The 17,510-nt window shown below is 47.1% G+C and overlaps 2 protein-coding genes across 3 annotated transcripts; one reads left to right on the top strand and one right to left on the bottom strand.

Moving 5' to 3' along the window:
- Nucleotides 1-283: 283 nt before the first annotated feature.
- On the bottom strand, nt 284-2,253 carry LYSET (lysosomal enzyme trafficking factor). Of its 2 annotated transcripts, none has more exons than XM_059373855.1 (2): nt 2,170-2,253; nt 284-1,275 (listed from the first exon to the last, which is right to left on the bottom strand). In XM_059373855.1, exon 2 carries the CDS (start codon nt 1,257-1,259, stop codon nt 864-866), a length of 396 nt encoding a protein of 131 aa, XP_059229838.1. In that variant the 5' UTR covers nt 1,260-1,275; nt 2,170-2,253; the 3' UTR covers nt 284-863. The 2 variants fall into 2 exon arrangements, with proteins under 2 accessions (XP_059229838.1, XP_059229837.1); XM_059373854.1 differs by lacking the exon at nt 2,170-2,253 and adding an exon at nt 1,709-2,027.
- Nucleotides 2,254-2,462: 209 nt separating this feature from the next.
- On the top strand, nt 2,463-4,471 carry MOAP1 (modulator of apoptosis 1). The gene is made up of 2 exons (XM_059373853.1): nt 2,463-2,570; nt 2,675-4,471. The coding sequence occupies exon 2, from the start codon at nt 2,791-2,793 to the stop codon at nt 3,838-3,840; it is 1,050 nt and encodes a 349-aa protein (XP_059229836.1). The 5' UTR covers nt 2,463-2,570; nt 2,675-2,790; the 3' UTR covers nt 3,841-4,471.
- The last annotated feature ends 13,039 nt before the right edge of the window (nt 4,472-17,510 follow it).

The raw sequence follows: 17,510 nt of genomic DNA, 5'->3' as shown, positions 1-17,510 counted from the left end.
ATGCAAAGGAAGAAGCACACAGATCACATCTTCATGCAAATCACCTGTTGCCTGAAGACCTGAAGACTGGACCTTAGGCCAGAAAGAAAATCAGAAGGATGACAACTGGTAGTATTTTAGAAGGGTGTCACACATCTGACAGGGACCAGACTAAATATTTCCACTGAACACCTTGTTTCCATCCTCTATGTGTTAAGATTTCTCAACTTTCAAACATTTAGTTTCTTCCCAAGTAATCTTTTAAAAACTAGTAGCATTAATAACGCTGATAATGCTGACAGCATTACCAAAAGGAAGCACAAATTTTACTTATCAAGACAGCCATCACCTCAGTAATTTTATACCAATTTCTCACAAACTGGTAGCAAGCAAGCAGAAATAGTTGGCTTAGTTACAACACGCTGAATTGGTGTTTTAGTTTGAAGAATTCTAAAGCAAGCCAAGTTAATTGTATAAAATTTAAACTTTATGACCATGTTTGGACCTCTTTACATTAAGCACAATGGAAATGTTCATACTTATTTTTTTCCCCAAAGGAAAAATTTATGAATCATCACTATGTTGCACAGTAGAATAAAAATGGGAGTTCAGGTACTTATTCAAGTTTCTAAAGAATGCAAATAACAGACACGATTTTACTTCCAAAATCTGAAGTCATCAACATGATTTTGTAGTACTGTATCTCAGGCTTCAACTTAAAAATTCATTATTATTCAGATAAAGATAGCCCCCTAGTCACACTTTTTAGAAAGCCTCTGCCCCACCACAACTTCCTGAGATCTGTGAAGAAACTGCAGTCTTGTGACCAGGCTCCATACGGTAGTGGCAGTTTTGTAACTGTAAGGAAAAAATGGTGACCGATTCTACGTATCAATCAGTTGTAGTCTGCTGATCTGATTAGAAGCCTTGACAAATGCCTGGTGGCGATTGCAAATGACTGCCAAGCATATGGGGATAATGCAGTAGCCCACCGTTTTGGGGTCAGCTCTTGTACAAGAATAAAGGAACAAAAACATCTGTAAATAAGGTATCAGAAAAATAACTGTCCAAAACCAAAAAGGCAGGGAGAGTAACCGAGCTTTCAAGGAGTGTGTCCATGTGGTTCCTTCAAGGGGCTCTTCTGGGTGCTGCTGAATGTGTTCCAAGGCCAGCCTGTTGTAAGTCTCATTGATTTCAAAAACATAGTAAAACGCTCCTGCACTTGCTAACAAATACAATCCCACTCCAATCCATCCCATCCTCTGACGGAAGTTCATCATTCTCCATGCTCTGTGCCTTCAAATTAAAAAAAAAAAAAAGAAAAAAAAGAAAAAAAAAGTTAGGGTCTAGTAATGCTGTCATCGCAACGACTCCCCATTAGTGCATTTAAGGTTTGAAATTATTAAATTCACATTTCCTAAGAAATGTAAACAATGCACAGCTTGTTGCTTTATGTAATAGTTAAGAGAAAGTAAAGTTTCAGCATATACTGAAAGTGCTTTTTATGTAAGCCCCACAGAATTAATCAATCTCTGTATCCGGATTAAATAGGTCCAGCACACCTTCCCTTGAGAAACTGGAATTAAACTGGTTTTCTAAGGAACACTTCACCATTATGGTCCAAATAGTTTCTGCCTTCACAGTACTGTTTTGGACGTGAACACTAGATTCTACAAGTCAAACCGATGTCGGAGCCCCCACGTTAAGACAGTAACTCTTAAACACTTACAGTGGTCCCGAAAATCTTCCTGTTCCCACGGCAAGCGTTAAAGAGTCACTCAGTTCTGAATATTCGGGTGGTTTTGGCATTTCAGAGAAAGCCACCATAAGAGAAATCCCCGGGGTCACCGGCTGGGAGAAATGGGAGCGCCGCCAGCCTGGAGCACAAGCTAATTGTGATTAAGCACAGCGTGACAGCGGCCAGTCACGCGGCGGCCCGGCCCCTGTCGCTGCGGCCGGAGTCCCAGCCGGTGTCACCCGGGCCGGGCCGGGAGGCTCCCCAGCACCCCCACCCCGGGCCTCCCCGGCAGCCGGCCCCGCCCCCCGCCGCGCTGCAGCGCCGGGCGACCCCGACCAGGGCTGCGCGGGCGGCGCCGGGCCCGGGCCTCTCCGCCTCGCGGCGCCGGGAGCCCAGAGCGGGGCAGCGGCCACCGGCCGAGCCTGCAGAGACCGGCAGCTCCCGGATCTCACCTTCCTGTCCCGTTTGGCCCGCCCGCCCGCCGTCCCGGATGCAGCCACGGTCGGGACTTCCGGCTTGGGCCGGAAGCGCGCGCCCTCCGCCCCGTCGCGACGCCGGGCCGCCTCCCAGCGCGCGCCCGGGCTCCGCTCTGGCGGGGACGGGGACGGGGGCTGGGGTTGCGGCCGCGCGGGCCCCGGCGCTTCCCTTCACGTGGGCGGCGGTCCGGGCATCTTCGGGGCCGCTCGGCCCGGCCACCGGTGCCTCGCGGCGGTCAGTGGCGCGGCTGCGACGGCGCGGGCCGCCATCCCCCGGTGGCGCCGAGTGCTGGAGAGGCCGGCCTCCCGCGGCGCCGGCGACGGTCCGGGGCGCGGACACTGCAGAGCGGCGAGGGGCGCGCGAGGCCGCGGAGAGGGTGAGACGCGGCTTGTCGCAGTGGGGCGGGCCGGGAGGTCGTCCTCCGGTGCGGGGCCGGCGTCACTGACCTCTGCCGCTAACGCAGCTGCTTTGTGCTCGCAGGCCTCGGGTCGGGACGTTGCCGGCGCTCCGCGGGGGTGCCGCGGGGAAACGCCGTGCCTCGCGGCGGCGTCCGTGCCCCGGCCGGACTCGAATGTCAATCCGTTATTCGGGGCACCATGACGCTGAGGCTCTTGGAAGACTGGTGCCGGGGGATGGATGTGGACCCTCGGAGAGCGGTGTTGGTTGCCGGCATCCCCCCGACCTGCACGGTGGCGGAGATCGAGGAGGCTCTGCGGGCCGGTTTGGCGCCCTTGGGCGAGTGCAGACTGCTCGGGAGAATGTTCCGGCGGGATGAGAACAGGAATGTGGCCTTAGTGGGACTGACTGAGGAGACGTCTCATGCTGTGGTCCCTAAGGAGATACCTGGAAAGGGGGGTGTCTGGAGAGTGATCTTTAAGCCCCCAGGCCTGGATAATGAATTGTTAAGCAGATTAAATGAATTCTTAGAGGGAGAGGGCACAAGGCTGGGGGAGCTGACCAGAGCCCGTGCATATGGAAACGACCCTTCTGACCTAGGCCAGAACATGATCCCAGAGGTGCAGGCCCCTATGTTGGCCCGGGCCTTAGAGGAGGCTCTTCAGCCTGTTCTGCAGTACCTGAAATACAAAAAGCTGAGAGTGTTCTCGGGCAGTAACCCTCCAGAGCCAGGAGAAGAAGAATTCGAATCCTGGCTGTTTCATACTACTGAGATGATGAAGACATGGCGGGTGTCGGATATGGAGAAAAGGCGGCGATTGCTAGAGAGCCTTAGAGGCCCAGCATTTGATGTTATTCGCGTCCTCAAGACAGACAATCCCTTCATTACCGTAGGTGAATGCCTGCAGGCTCTTGAGCAGGTATTTGGGGTGATTGATAATCCTAGGGAATTGCAGATCAAGTATCTGACCACTTACCAGAAGGATGAAGAGAAATTGTCTGCTTACGTGCTAAGGTTGGAGCCTTTATTACAGAAGCTGGTGGAGAGAGGAGTAATTGAGAAGGATGTTGTGAATCAGGCCCGCCTAGACCAAATCTTAGCTGGAGCCGTGTGCAGAACCCTTCGCAGGAAGCTGGCCCTGCCGCAGGGTGGCCCAGCCCCTGGCTTACTGCAGCTGCTGGAGCTGATAAAGGAGGAAGAGGCAGCTGAGGAGGAGGAGGCCCTTCTCCAAGAAGGGCATTTGTCCTGAGTCTTAGGCAACCGGGAAGGAAGAGCTGGCAGCAAGCAGAGCATGAAGGTAGAACAGTGCGTGTCCTCATGATAGACGTTGATCAGTCCCTTCCTTGCGCGGCCAAGGAGCTCATTCTGTACAGTTCTCTGTCTAAATCCTTTGTCATTTCTGGGCCTGTTTCGTGTCTCCCAAAGGTGTCCTAGACTAGGAAGAATGTAGTTCTGCACTAGTATTTATGAATATAGATTTACTCCTGTGAATTTATCATACAAAATTGTACAGAGGGCCCGTCGCTGTGTATGCATGTGCTCTCAGAGATGTTAGCTTATGTAGTGTGCAAGGGTAGCGTGTCTGGTGTGATGATGTATCAGCGGTAGTTTTTAGGTGTGTATTGCCCTATGTTTATTATGAAGATACAAGCAGTGGCTAAGATACTAAGTTATTTTCCGTCTGAATCACAATTCTGTTGATTCTGTACAGTCCAAATCAGGCAGGATCAAATGCTGAGGTTGATAAGTTTGCAGCTGTCACCTCTAACCCTGGATTTCTGATACATGTCATCAGAACATCTGGTTCTGAATGTCATTTTAATAGGTGTTATAAAATGATGTATGTGAACTTATAAAATAAAGGAATGCTGATACAATGACCTTTTTAAGATGTTTTATTTATATCAAGATTCCAAGAGAGATTTCATTTGAACAAAGAATTCCAAAAGCATAAATCTGAAAAACACTGAGGTTACACAATCTTAGTCCCTTGGCTATTTTCCTCTTAGGGCCCAGGGTAGAGAGTAGTTTTTTCTTTTTCTTTTTCTCTTTTCTTTTTTCCTTCCTTCCTTCCTTCCTTCCTTCCTTCCTTCCTGATTTATTTATTTTTGAGAGAGAGCAAGAGTGAGCAGGGGAGAGAGAGAGAAGAGAATCTCAAGCAGTCAGCTCACTGAGCACAGAGCCCAATGTGGGGCTCAGTCCAACAACCCTGAGATCATGACCTGAGCCAAAACCAAGAGTCAAATGCTCAACTGACTGAGCCATCCAGGTGTCCCTGGGGAGTAGTTTTCTCAGTGAGGTTGCTAGAGGGATCTTCGACTGATGTACGAGGGAAGGAAACAAGATCAAACACAAATTAGGGCAAAGAGTATTCCAAATGGATCAGCGTGTCAAATTTGGAGAGTGAAAGGGAAGAAATAAAGGTACTATGCTTCTCCGTGATAGACTGGACTAAATTAAAGTTTCCTCATGTGCTTTCTTGTTGAATTCTCTTAAAAATCCTCCAATATAGGAAAATCCAGTTTCTCACTTGTGGAAATGGGCACAGAGAAGTTTAAAAATACTTGCTCAAGGGGGTGCCTGGGTGACTCAGTCTGTTAAGCATCTGCCTGCGGCTCACATCATGTTCCCAACACCCTGGGAACAAGTCTCACACTGGGCTCCTTGCTCTGCAGGGAGCCTGATTCTCCCTCTGCCCAAAGCTCCCCTTGCTTGTGTGCACTCTCTCTCTGACAAATAAATAATAACTTAAGAAAATACTTGCCCAGGGCAAAACAACTAGTAAGTGGCGGGTCCAGAATTCTGTCCTCTGCCCTCCTGCAAGGCCTATATGCTTTCCATTGCCAAGAAAGAGAAGCAGTCATAAGAGTATGAGGACCCAACAGCCTTCCAAGGGAAACATGGCAGGTGTTAACCACATTTCATATATGTCTCATATGCATTAGTGTAGAGTGTGTTGTTCTGAATCATTACTGCCAGCTAGACATGAGAAGTGGGGAGTATGAGAACCTGTAAGACCTAGGGGCATCCAGGAAGGCAGGCCTGGGTTAGTGACTTGGTCCCTAAAAAAATAGTGTGAAGAAAGTTTGAAAATTGCTGAAAAGCAGAAAAAAGTCTTCCTCATTGATAAAAACACCCCGAAGGACCAAATTTACAACTGTAGACTGTACAGTTAAATTCAGGTTAAAATGCAGGCATGGAGGTCTCTCCAGAGTTCATAACAGCTGACATCCAACACTTGCCGTGGGCACTGCTGAACACATTTAGCCAAACAATACTGAGAGCTAAGGTAACTTGCCCGGGTTTTCCCAGCTAAGAAGTGGCAGGGTCAGGATTTATATTCCGGGCATGTATTTCCAGAGTCCTTGTCTATGCCGCCAGGTTAAATTCTCACAGAAACCTGTAAGACATACTGTCATTTCCCTGTTATACAGATGAGAAGCTTCAGGCTCAGAGAGATTCAGTGCTGGGGCAAGGGCACATAGTCTGATTCCAGAGAGCTCTTCTTGAGGTGTTCTGACACCATCTGGTCAACACTATAGAACTGTCCAAGATGGCAGTTATGTTTATGAAATCATGTGCAGTAGTATGTTCTTTAATAGCCCGTGTTCCGGGAGGGAGACAAACCATAAGAGACTCTTAATCTCACAAAACAAACTGAGGGTTGCCAGGAGAAGGAGGGTAGGGAGAGGGTGGTTGGGTTATGGACATTGGGGAGGGTATGTGCTATGATGAGTGCTGTGAAATGTCTAAGCCTGGCAATTCATAGACCTGTACTTCTGGGGCTAATAATGCATTTTATGTTTATTTAAAAAATTTAAAAATTATTTTAAAAAGCTCACATTTCAAAAACGTGAACAACAAAACACGATAATGCTAACTGGTTGTGTTGGGATGATGGGATTGTAAAGATATTTTCATTTTCTTTTGCTTCCTAAAAGTGTGTTCTTTTCTTTTTAAGTAAGCCCTAAGCCCAACATGAGGCTTGAGCTCACGACCCCAGGACCCCAGGATCAAGAGTCGCCTGCCCTGCTGACTGAGCCAGGCAGGTGCCCCTAAAAGTGTTTTTTAAATGAAAAATACACAAAGGAAGTGCTCAAAAAACAAAAGGAGGTGAAATGTCAAAGGGAAAACAGGAACCAGCGTGAAAGAGCTCCCGCTGGTAAAAGCTGCAATTTGAACAGAGCAAACAGCATAGCGTTGGGTTATAACCCAAAGTATAAAATAAATATCCACGAGTTCATGCTGATATAAACACATGAGTGAATAAATAAATATGGGAGAGGAGTCAGGTTTTGCTTATGCAAGAATTTCAAATCATTTATGCGGATGCTTCCCCCTCAAGAGGTAGAGCTTATTCCCTTCTCCTGCTGAAGTATGGGCTGAATTTAGGAATGGAGTAATGAAAGGGAGAAAAAGTAACTTTTCGGTGGAGAAACCTGGCAAGTACTAGTTTGGCTAGTTAACATCAAGGTTAACATCAAAGAATGCATAGCCCGGTCTAATGAGAGGAACACAAGATAGGGCCACCTGCGTGGCTTAGTCAGTTAAACATCTGCCTTCGGCTCCGGTCATGATCTCAGGATTCTGGGATGGAGCCCTGTGTCAGGTTCCCTACTCAGCGAGAAGCCTGCCTCTCCCTCTTCTGCTCTCCCTGCTTGTGCTCTCACTCTGTCAAATAAATAATCTTAAAAAAAAAAAAAAAAAAAAAAAAAACCACACACACAAAAAACCATATAAATGCAAATTGAAAGATATTCTACTAAATACCTGACCAACACTCCTCAAAGCTGTCAAGATCATGAAAAATAAGGAAACACCGAGAAACTATGGCAGACCAGAGGAGACTAAGGAATCATGGTAGCTAAACGGTATGTGGTAGTGGGGGAGGGCTTCTGGAATAGATAATGGACTTCAGTGGAAAGGTGAAATCCGAAAGTAGTCTGGAGTTTTAGTTAATAGTAATATAGCAATGTTGGTTCCTTGAAGGTAACAAATGTACCATGGTAACCTAAGATGTTAATGATAAGGGGAAACTAGGTGACTACTAGAGTGGGAACTCTGTACTATCTTTCTAACTTTTCGGCAAGTCTATACTATTCTAACATAGAGTGTTTATCAAGGGGCACCGGGCTGGCTCAGTTGGAAGACTATATGACTCTTGATCTCTAGATAAATAATAAAATGTTAATTGAAATACGTATACAGATGCTTACATATATACATATATACATGCACAAGCAAATACAAATGACCTGGCATGCCATTCAGTGAAAAGAAGTCATTAGGGAGTGAATAACTAACTGGAAGGCTCACGGTTCCTAAAAGTGTTTCTTCATCTAAGCACCACCAGGTGGCAGTAAGCACTCAGGCTATCAGTGGACAGGCCCCAACAGAAAAGGATTATTTCTTACATAAGTGGTCACACGTGCCCCCCTCAAAGACTGGAGAATTTCTCAAGCGTCTATGTGGAAAAATATTTAAGTACCCAATCTGGGAAGTGACTTCCTCTCTAGTCCATGACATTTCTAGAATCTTCTAATTAGCCTGAGAGGTCTGGCCTAGGCAAATGGACCAATGTGTCTATGTAACCGAAAACATCCTTAATGATTCCATTTCACTTCCGCCTGAACATTTCATTAAATTGGAAACCAGATGACTTTAGAATTCAACTTCTGAAAGCGTCTTTTTTTAGGCAGAATGACACGTGGGTCGAAAGTACTCTAGCTTCAGAGGGTTTCCTTACACTCTCCTGCCTCTGCTACAAGCAAGCCTAACTCTGCTCTTAGAGATGTTAATTTTCTTAGGTAAAAGCTGGATTCAGTGCAAATAATTCAGTGTAGAGTAGGGTTGTAAGGCTTTCAGTCATCATCCTGAGAGACGGGTTAAGAGTCAGAAAGCTGGGTCTGAAATGCTAGATGAGGCAGGCAAGACTCAGAAGTGAGTGACTTGCTCAAAACCACACAGCTAGGGGAGCCTGGGTGGCTCAGTGGGTTAACTTTGGCTCAGGTCGTGATCTCAGGGTCCTGGGATTCATTTCCATGTCCAGAAAGTCTGCTTCTCTCTCTCCCTCTCACGCTACCTCTCTCCCACTCATGTTCCCCACCCCCACAAATAAATAAATAAATAAATGCATTTAAAATAAACACACACACACACACACACACACACACACACACACAGCTAACTTAAATCCAAACCTAAGGTTGCTTCTGGCTTCACTATGATTTGCAAGTAAAGGCATTATATTCCTCTTGGATTTCCGTTTACTTACCTACAAAATCTATGGTCTTCTTTAGCTCTAAAACTGTGACTCGAAAGGTCTTCTAGTTGTCTGTGTTTGAATATCCTTAATTTAAAAACTGACTTAAATTCTTTTTTTTTTTTAAAGATTTTATTTATTTATTTGACAGAGACAGATCACAATTAGGCAGAGAGGCAGGCAGAGAGAGAGAGGAGGAAGCAGGCTCCCTGCTGAGCAGAGAGCCTGACTCGGGACTCAATCCCAGGACCCTGAGATCATGACCCGAGCCCAAGGCAGCGGCTTAACCCACTGAGCCACCCAGGCGCCCAAACTGACTTAAATTCTTAACATGCCTTAATATATGTCACTTAACCTGTGTTCCCAAATTTTATCAGAATATCTTTTTTTTTTTTAAGATTTTATTTATTAATTTGACAGAGAGAAATCACAAGTAGACGGAGAGGCAGCCAGAGAGAGAGAGAGATAGGGAAGCAGGCTCCCTGCTGAGCAGAGAGCCCAATGCGGGACTCAATCTCAGGACCCTGAGATCATGACCCGAGCCGAAGGCAGCGGCTTAACCCACTGAGCCACCCAGGCGCCCTCAGAATATCTTTTGATGAGTGTGCTTTCTAGCTCCCCAGCTAGAGTCTATGTTCCCCTTGATATCAAGGTATATTATATCACTTGTAAGTCCAACATGGTATTTCACACTTGGAAGGTAATATTTTGTAACTAATTAGTAATGCTCTGATATGCCTTATTTTTTTATTAAAGATTTTATTTATTTGAGATAGAATGAGAGATCACGAGTTGGGGGGGAGGGGCAGAGAAAGAGGGACAAGCAGGCTCCCTACTGAGCAGGGAGCCCAACTCAGGACTCGATCACAGGACCCAAGATCATGACCTGAGCTGAAGGTAGCCACTTAACTGACTGAGCCATCCAGGAGCCCTTCTGATGTGCCTTGTGTATAATAATAATCATGGTGCCTGGGTGGTCAGTCAGTTTAGCATTCGACTCTTGGTTTTGGCTCAGGTCATGATCTCATGGTTGTGGGATCAAGTGTGTCCAGCTCCGTGCTGGATGTGGAGCATGCTTGAGATTCTCTCCTTCTCTCTCTGCCCCTTCCCACACACACCCTCTCTCTCAAAAAGAATCAAATATAATCAAAATAATTATAATCATAATATAATAAAAAACAATCATAATCATAATCATAATGAAAGCTATCATTTGTTACCCTCTTCCTGTGTGCCAGGCATGGAGCTAAATGCTTCCCCTACGTTACCTCATTGAATTCTGACCACAATCTTCATGGGTACTTTACTAGCCCTAATTTCAAATGAGCACACAGACCTTTGGCTAGGTAAGGTGGTTTGTCCAGAATCACACAGCGAAAAGCTGCCCAGATCTGTCTGGTTCCAGAGCCAGGACCCTAACCACTGAGCCAGACCTCATCCACGAGCATCTTGGCTCTGAACCCAGCTGGCACCATCTCAGGTGTGGAACATCAATGTAAGGACTGGAGCCAGTTTCTGACCGTGGAGCCTGAAGCCCGCCCTGCCTGATGCTTGCCTCCAAAGAGAATTAAGAGTAAGGATGATACAAACCAGCGAAAGCCAGGGAAGAGACGGCACCGGGAGCCACGATTCAGCTCCTCAGTCCCCTTCCTCCTTTGTATCTAAAGCCAGATGGCTCGCCCGCTCTACAGAACCGGGAATTTCGGGGGAAAGCCAGCTGTTCCATAGCCCCTGCAGGAAGGGGGGACGGTAAGTTTTGATTCGTTTAAGATGCTTCTGTCGCCTTTGCCAAACTGCTCATTTTAGGCAGGGACAAATGATGCAATTCTATCCTGTGAAATACGAGCAGCTCTTCTTAAATCCTTATTCACGTGAGCAAGGCTCCAGTGCCAGAGCCTCTCCATTCACACGTCCGCTTTGCCGTTTCCTAACTCTGTGGCTTTTAACCCTCGGTGGTGGGGGACGGGGGGCTTCCGTTTCTTCAGATGAAAATGAGAATAAGAATGGCACTGGCTCACAGGGTCGTAGTGAAGACCAAATGAATTATTCGTGCAAAGTGCCAGCACCCACCTGCTCCGTAAGCAGCTATATGCCCAGAAGTCTCCGAGTTCCTGTGGATCACAAGTCCGGGAGGTGCTGGCCCCGTCACCTACGGCAGCAGAGGTGTTGACCGGGACTGTGGCCGTCTCCTGGGAGACCTTCCAAGCTCAGCCCCCCGGGCTGGGGAGCTCGCCACGGGGCCCACTCAGGACCCAGCAGCTGATTTCTACAGGAAGCAAGCCATCCAGAAGGGAGTGAGAGAAGACCCCGAGATAGAAGCCACAGTCTTTTTATGATCTTGTCTCAAAAGGGGCGCCCCATCTCTTCCGTAGTATTCTAGTCATTAGAAACGAGCTCCCAGTCCCAGCCTGCACTCCAGGGCAGGAGGTGACACGAGGCTGTGAATTCCAGCAGGTGCCTGCGGCAGCCATTGTCACCTTCCTTTACAGACACAGAAAACAAGTTTATATACATATTTTTTAAAGATTTATTTATTTTTATCTTTTATATCTATAAAGATTTTATTTATTTATTTGTCAGAGAGAGAGAGAGAGAGCACAAGCCACGGGAGCGGCAGGCAGAGGGAGAAGCAGGCTCCCCGCTGCGCAAGGAGCCCGATGTAGAACTCGATCCCAGGACCCTGAGATCATAACCTGAGCCAAAGGCAGACACTCAACTGGCACCCAGGTGCCCCTAAGATTTATTTATTTTTATTTTGAGAGAGAGAGAGAATGAGGGGTGTAGGGGAGAAGCAGGGGTGAGTGCCGGGGGGGCCAGGGGTGGGGTGAGGCAGAGGGAGAAGCAGACTCCCCACCCAGCAGGGAGCCCGAGGCAGGACTTGATTCCAGGCTCCCAAGATAAGGACCTGAGCCAAAGGCAGACACTTTGGAGCCACCCCAAGTGCCCAATACTTTGCTTACTTCTACTATATATGTTACCTTTAAATAGTAAAATTCTTCTATGAGATCCAGGCTAAAAGAAAAAAAAAAAATCCTCCGTTACATTCCTCGTCCCTAACTTAATTGAGTCACGTATCAGAGTAATAAACACGGGATTCTTCTCTGTCCATTTTACAGGCTGCCACGGGCCCTCTCGGGTTTTATAACCAGCATATGCTCGGCCTTTTTGGAGTACAGCCCTAATTGCTTCTGCAAACTATCTCTGCTCCAAGCAGTAAAGGCCCAGCTGCTTTTCAGTTTCCAGTTCCCTTCTGATCTTGCCTCCCTCCTTTTGAGTGGTCTTTTAGCAGAAGCAGTAAGCCCCAGAGCCCCTGACACTCCCATCCCCTCCGGAGTGGGGAGATTTCCCTTATACCGACCAGCTTCTGGCTTTTCAGACGCTGCGCCTTCAAGATGCTACAAAAGCTTTTAACATGTGCATTCTTTTTATCTAATGTATCCCACTTCGAGAAAGGTCTCCTAAGAAACTAAGAAGGGATGTCCACAAGGAATGGGCTAAGTTTTCCGTTGTAATCCTTTTGATCATTGTGAAAAAGGAGAAATGACATCAGGGCCCAGGAGCACGCAGCAGGCTGAGGAGATGACACCATGCCCAAAGGGTCATCTACTCTGTAGCCGTTAAAACAGAATCGTGTTGGACGGAACCCCACGCAATCGCTGTTTCTGTAGGTCAAAACTGGTTGAATTTTAGTAATTTCCTATGGTTCCGCCTAATGGAATGATGTTTTCTGGTATACAAATACAAAACAGAGTTATCTTTGGGTGGCAGAATTATGGGCAATTTTATCCCTTAAAAAAAAAAAAGTTCCTGCTTTTCTCCAGTGAATACTTTCTATGGGTGCAAAGTTTACAGAGTCTTAAAAAAAATAGTAAGAGATAAATTCCAAGAGGCAAACACTATTCACTTATTTTTTTTTTTAGTTAGTAATTTATAATGCATTAGGCAAAGCAGGGGTGAGGCAGCTTCTCTGCAGGGAACAGACAGGCCACTGCTAGCCAGCTGGAGGGGACTCCGCTTACTCCAGGAGGAGGGCCTAGCTTGGGACACTCAGAAGACGAGTTCCATCTCGAAGTGACTGGTCGCCATTTGAGTCTAACTGAGACCAGCACAAGTAAAGAAACGTGCACATCTGGGGTGCTGGGCTGGCTCAGTTGGAAGAGCAACTGACTCTTCATTTTGGAGTTGTGAGTTCGAGCCCCATGTCGGGCAGAGAGAACACTTAAAATACATTTAAAACAAACAGTTTCAAGAAATGTGCACATTCCTCAGAACGTCTGAATTAGATACTTGCTCCTTTCTCCAGGGGCAGTCTGTCTTCTTCCGGCACTGGCCCGGGTCTTCTTGTGGATTCTCTCCCCCAGGCTCTGCCCTGGTTTAGGGTGCTGACAGATCCATGGCCAAGACCCAAATGAACCAGCAAGTCCCATTTGCACGAGGTGAGCATGCGACGGGATTTGTTACGGCTCTTGGGATATTTATTCCAGTTTTGTTGTTGCTGTTGTTCGATTTTTAGTTTGTTTTTTAGTTTTCTAGTCTTCCTTACCAAGTTATCGTTTCCTCCAAAAAGATCCATCCTTTGGCGGAGGCAAGTGGACCAGCCGTTCCGAGCCCGCACTGCGTCTCATGACCTATATGTCCCATCCATGGGTAGCCCTGTGCCCAAATTTCCTTTTTCTCTTTTCTTCCCTCTTTCATGTTGACGGATTTTTTTTTCAAATGGGACTGGTGTGGTGGGTTCTCAAGCGTGTGATGTCAATTCTCATCGTAGAGCGGGGGCATGAAAGAGCGGACTAAGTTCTGTGTTCGTGGCTGGGGCTGGGGCTGGCGATGGAATGGCAGCCAGCTTTCTGGCTGGGGGACCCCCAGATGTCAGGAGCTGGAGGTCTCCTCTCCCAGGCAGTTCCGTTCCTCCAGGGAACAATCCTTTATCTACTTACGTTCCAGAAGCCCGGTGGGAAACAGAGCCCCGGGGCCTCCCTGTTTGGAAGGCAGACCCTCGTCACTCTCCTGGTTTTCAGTCAACTCCACACTGTGTCTGGTGAGTCAGGAGCATCTGTGGCTCAAATTAAACCCGTCCACAGAAGAACAGCCCATCTCCAGCCCGGGTGAGCAGCAGAGGGTGAAATGGGGGCCCCAGGCGTCTTCTTGCTCCTTCCATCTGACTTATTCCTTAGATCAGGCAAACTCTGAGTAGCTTCCTGTGCCCCGATAGTGAATTACCACAAACCTGGGGACTTAAAACAACAGAAATGTATTCTCCTGCAAACCTGGAGACACGGGTCCCAAATCAAAGTGTCAACAGGCTCTTGGGAAAAATCCACTGTTTGGCTCCTTGGCTTACGTCTTGGCTTGTGGTCACATCGGTCCAATCTTTAAGGCCACCATCGTCAAATCTCTCTCTGGCCCTCTCTTCCCGTGGCCTTCTCCTCCATGTCTGTGTCCAACCCCCTCCCCTTCCTTTTATAAGGAGGCCTGTCACCGCATGTGGGGCCCACCTGCATAAGCCGGGATAGTCTCCCCACCACAAGATCCTTGGCTTTCTCACATCTGCAAACATCCTTTCCCGGGTAGCATTCACAGGTGCAGGGATAACACCTCTGGGGGCCATCATTCCACTGGTATGCCCTCCGTTTCCGGTCCTCTGTCCCAACCTTGCATGCTTCTGTCCCTACTGCCTTTCATACCTTTTAGAAGGTCCATGCGGGGTGAAGATTTGCTTTCAGTTGGCCCCCCCTCTGCAGCATGTAGCTTCCTCTGCTCCCCCAGGTCCTCAGGCAGAGTCAGACACTGTACGTTTGGTTCTAGGCCATTGCCATAAAGCGAGCCCCGCAATAAATCGAGCCAAGTGAAATGTTTGTTTCCCAGTGCATGTAAGTTACGTTTACACAATACGGAAGTCTATGAAGTGTGCAGTAGCACGATGTCTATCTAAAAAGAATTCATACTTTAAAAAGCCTCCATTGCTAAAAAGATGCTAACCACCATCTGAGTTTTCAGCAAGGCATAATCACTAATCACAATTGCCAAAAAAAAAAAAAAAACCCAAAACCAAACCAAAACAAAACAAAAAACCCATAATAATGAAAAAGTTTGAAATACTGCAAGAATTACCAAAATGCAAGAGAGACCTAAAGTGAGCCAATGTTGTTGGAAAAACGGCGCCCATAGATGCTTGACACTGGGTTGCCATAAACCTTCAATCTGTTAAAAAAAAAAATAAATAAGGGCGGGTCTGCCAAGTACAATGAAGCATAAGCACAATAAAGCAAGATCCGCCTGAACTTGTCCACGGTCCAAAAATGTGTTGACGCCTTGCGGTGGTCTGATTGCTGACATCCTGAGCCCCAAAGCTGACAGTGTTAGGAGCTGGGACTTTGGGGCAGTGATTGAGGTCATGAAGGCGAGGCCTCACGGATGGGATGAGTGCCCTTGTAGGAGGGGCCCCGGAGAGCTCCCTCGCCCCTTCTTCCCACGAGGACACTGCGATGCAGAAGAAAGCCCTGGCCCAGCCATGCCGGAACTCCGACGTTCGCCTTCCAGCCTGCGCCCGGGAGAAATAAAGGTCCACTATTCATAAGCACCCAGTCTGCGGTCTTTCGCTCCTCTGCCCAGGGGGGATTGTGGTACACTTCTCCGCAGGGGATGCACCCCGCCCCTCCTTGTTCTGGTAGACTTACACTTGTTTTAGTCCTTGACTGTCATTTTGGATGGGGTTCAAGTGGAAATAGATATAAACATGTGTGCTTAATATACAATGTTTAGCCAAATGTCTCTCCACTGGTTTTAAATATTTTTACAGATAGCTTTATTACTTCTTCCATTTGTTGCAATATTTATTTGCTTGTTTTCAACATAGAATCACACGAAGGGCAATGTGATGGAATGCTAGGAATCACACCTCTTAGCTAAATTTGATGGTCAAAATTTGAGTCAGCCGGGCACCTGGGTGGCTCAGTGGGTTAAGCCGCTGCCTTCGGCTCAGGTCATGATCTCGGGGTCCTGGGATCGAGTTCCGCATGGGGCTCTCTGCTCAGCGGGGAGCCTGCTTCCTCCTCTCTCTCTCTGCCTGCCTCTCTGCCTACTTGTGATCTCTCTCTGTCAAATAAATAAATAAAATCTTTAAAAAAAAAATTCGAGTCAACCTTTATCATGCATGCATTTTTGTCTTTACATACTTTGTACCTCTTTTTCTTTTTTCAAAGATTTTATTTATTTATTTATTTGAGGTTGGGGGGAGATGGGGAGTGGTTAGAGGGAGAAGCAGACTTCCTGCTGAGCAGAGAGCCCAATGCAGGACTCCATCCCAGGACCCTGGGATCATGACCTGAGCCATAGGCAGTTGCTTAACTAACTGAAGCCATTCAGGCACTCCACCTCATATCTCTTTTAAAAGACCTATTTTTCTGGGGTGCTCCTGGCTCAGCTGAGAGTCTGCTTCTCCCTTTCCCTCTGTGTTCTCTCTCTCAAGTGAATAAATAAAATCTTTTAGAAAATTTAAAAATAAATAAAACAGCTGTGTTTTTTTTTAAGATTTTATTTATTTGTTTGACAGAGAGATAAAGAGCCCAAGTAGGGGAGCAGCAGGCAGAGGGAGAGAGAGAAGCAGTCTCTCTGCCGAGCAGGGAGCCTGAGGCAGGGGTTCAATCCCAAGACCCTGGGATCATGATCTGAGCCAAAGGCAGCCACTTAACCGACTGAGCCACCCAGGCGCCGCTAAAACAGCTATTTTCTTATAACACTAATACCATATCTGATAAAATTGTCAATAACTCGATCCTCTAATATCCAGTTCATTTTCAAATTTCCCTGATTATCTCAAAAATATCTCTCACAGAGTCTGCCTGGAATGCTCCCTTCCCCCACCCATGCTCCTCCCCCCATTCTCTCTCAAGTACATAAATAAATAAATAAATAAAATGTTTTTAAAAAATCTCCTAACAGTTGATCTGTGGGAATCAGATCCAAACAAGGACCAGACACCTTGGTGTCTCGGGAGTCTTTTAGCTAAAGGGGCCCCTCCCCTTCCCTCATCTTGTTGAATCTCCAGTTTTGAGAGGACACATAAGAAATGTACTTATGGGACGCCTGGGTGGCTCAGTTGGTTAAGCAGCTGCCTTTGGCTCAGGTCATGATCCCAGTGTCCTGGGATCGAGTCCCACATCTGGCTCCTTGCTCTGCGGGGAGCCTGCTTCTCCCTCTGACTCTGCCTGCCACTCTGTCTGCCTATGCTTGCTCTCGCTCGCTCTCTCTCTGACAAATAAATAAATAAAATCTTTAAAAAAAAAAAAGAAATGTACTTATATTCCCTACATTGCTCCAAAATGGCTCTGAGAGAATCTAGTAGAGCGCACTATTCTTTGATAGAAGGACATGTGGGTGTGATTCGCGGGACATAAACTCCTGCCCTGGACATTTCTGTCCCCACAAAGTCCTTTTACTCTCACGTGCAGACTTCTTCAAGAGGCGTCTGTTTTCCACCCAAGGACCTTGAGTAGCCCTACCCAGGCAAACTTATTCTTGGATCAAATGCTATCCAAGAGAAGGCAGAGATGCAAAATACCAAATTCCTCCCGAGGGAGCTCTGGGGGCCCAGGGGATGGGTTCCCTGCTGTGCTCCCTTATGTTCCCATACAAACTGCCTCTACGGAAGGAACATC

The sequence above is a fragment of the Mustela nigripes genome, chromosome 13, assembly GCF_022355385.1.
Source record: "Mustela nigripes isolate SB6536 chromosome 13, MUSNIG.SB6536, whole genome shotgun sequence".
Lineage (NCBI taxonomy): Eukaryota > Metazoa > Chordata > Mammalia > Carnivora > Mustelidae > Mustela > Mustela nigripes.
The sequence above is the reverse complement of the archived record's forward strand: the minus strand, read 5'-3'. Positions and strand labels throughout refer to the sequence as shown.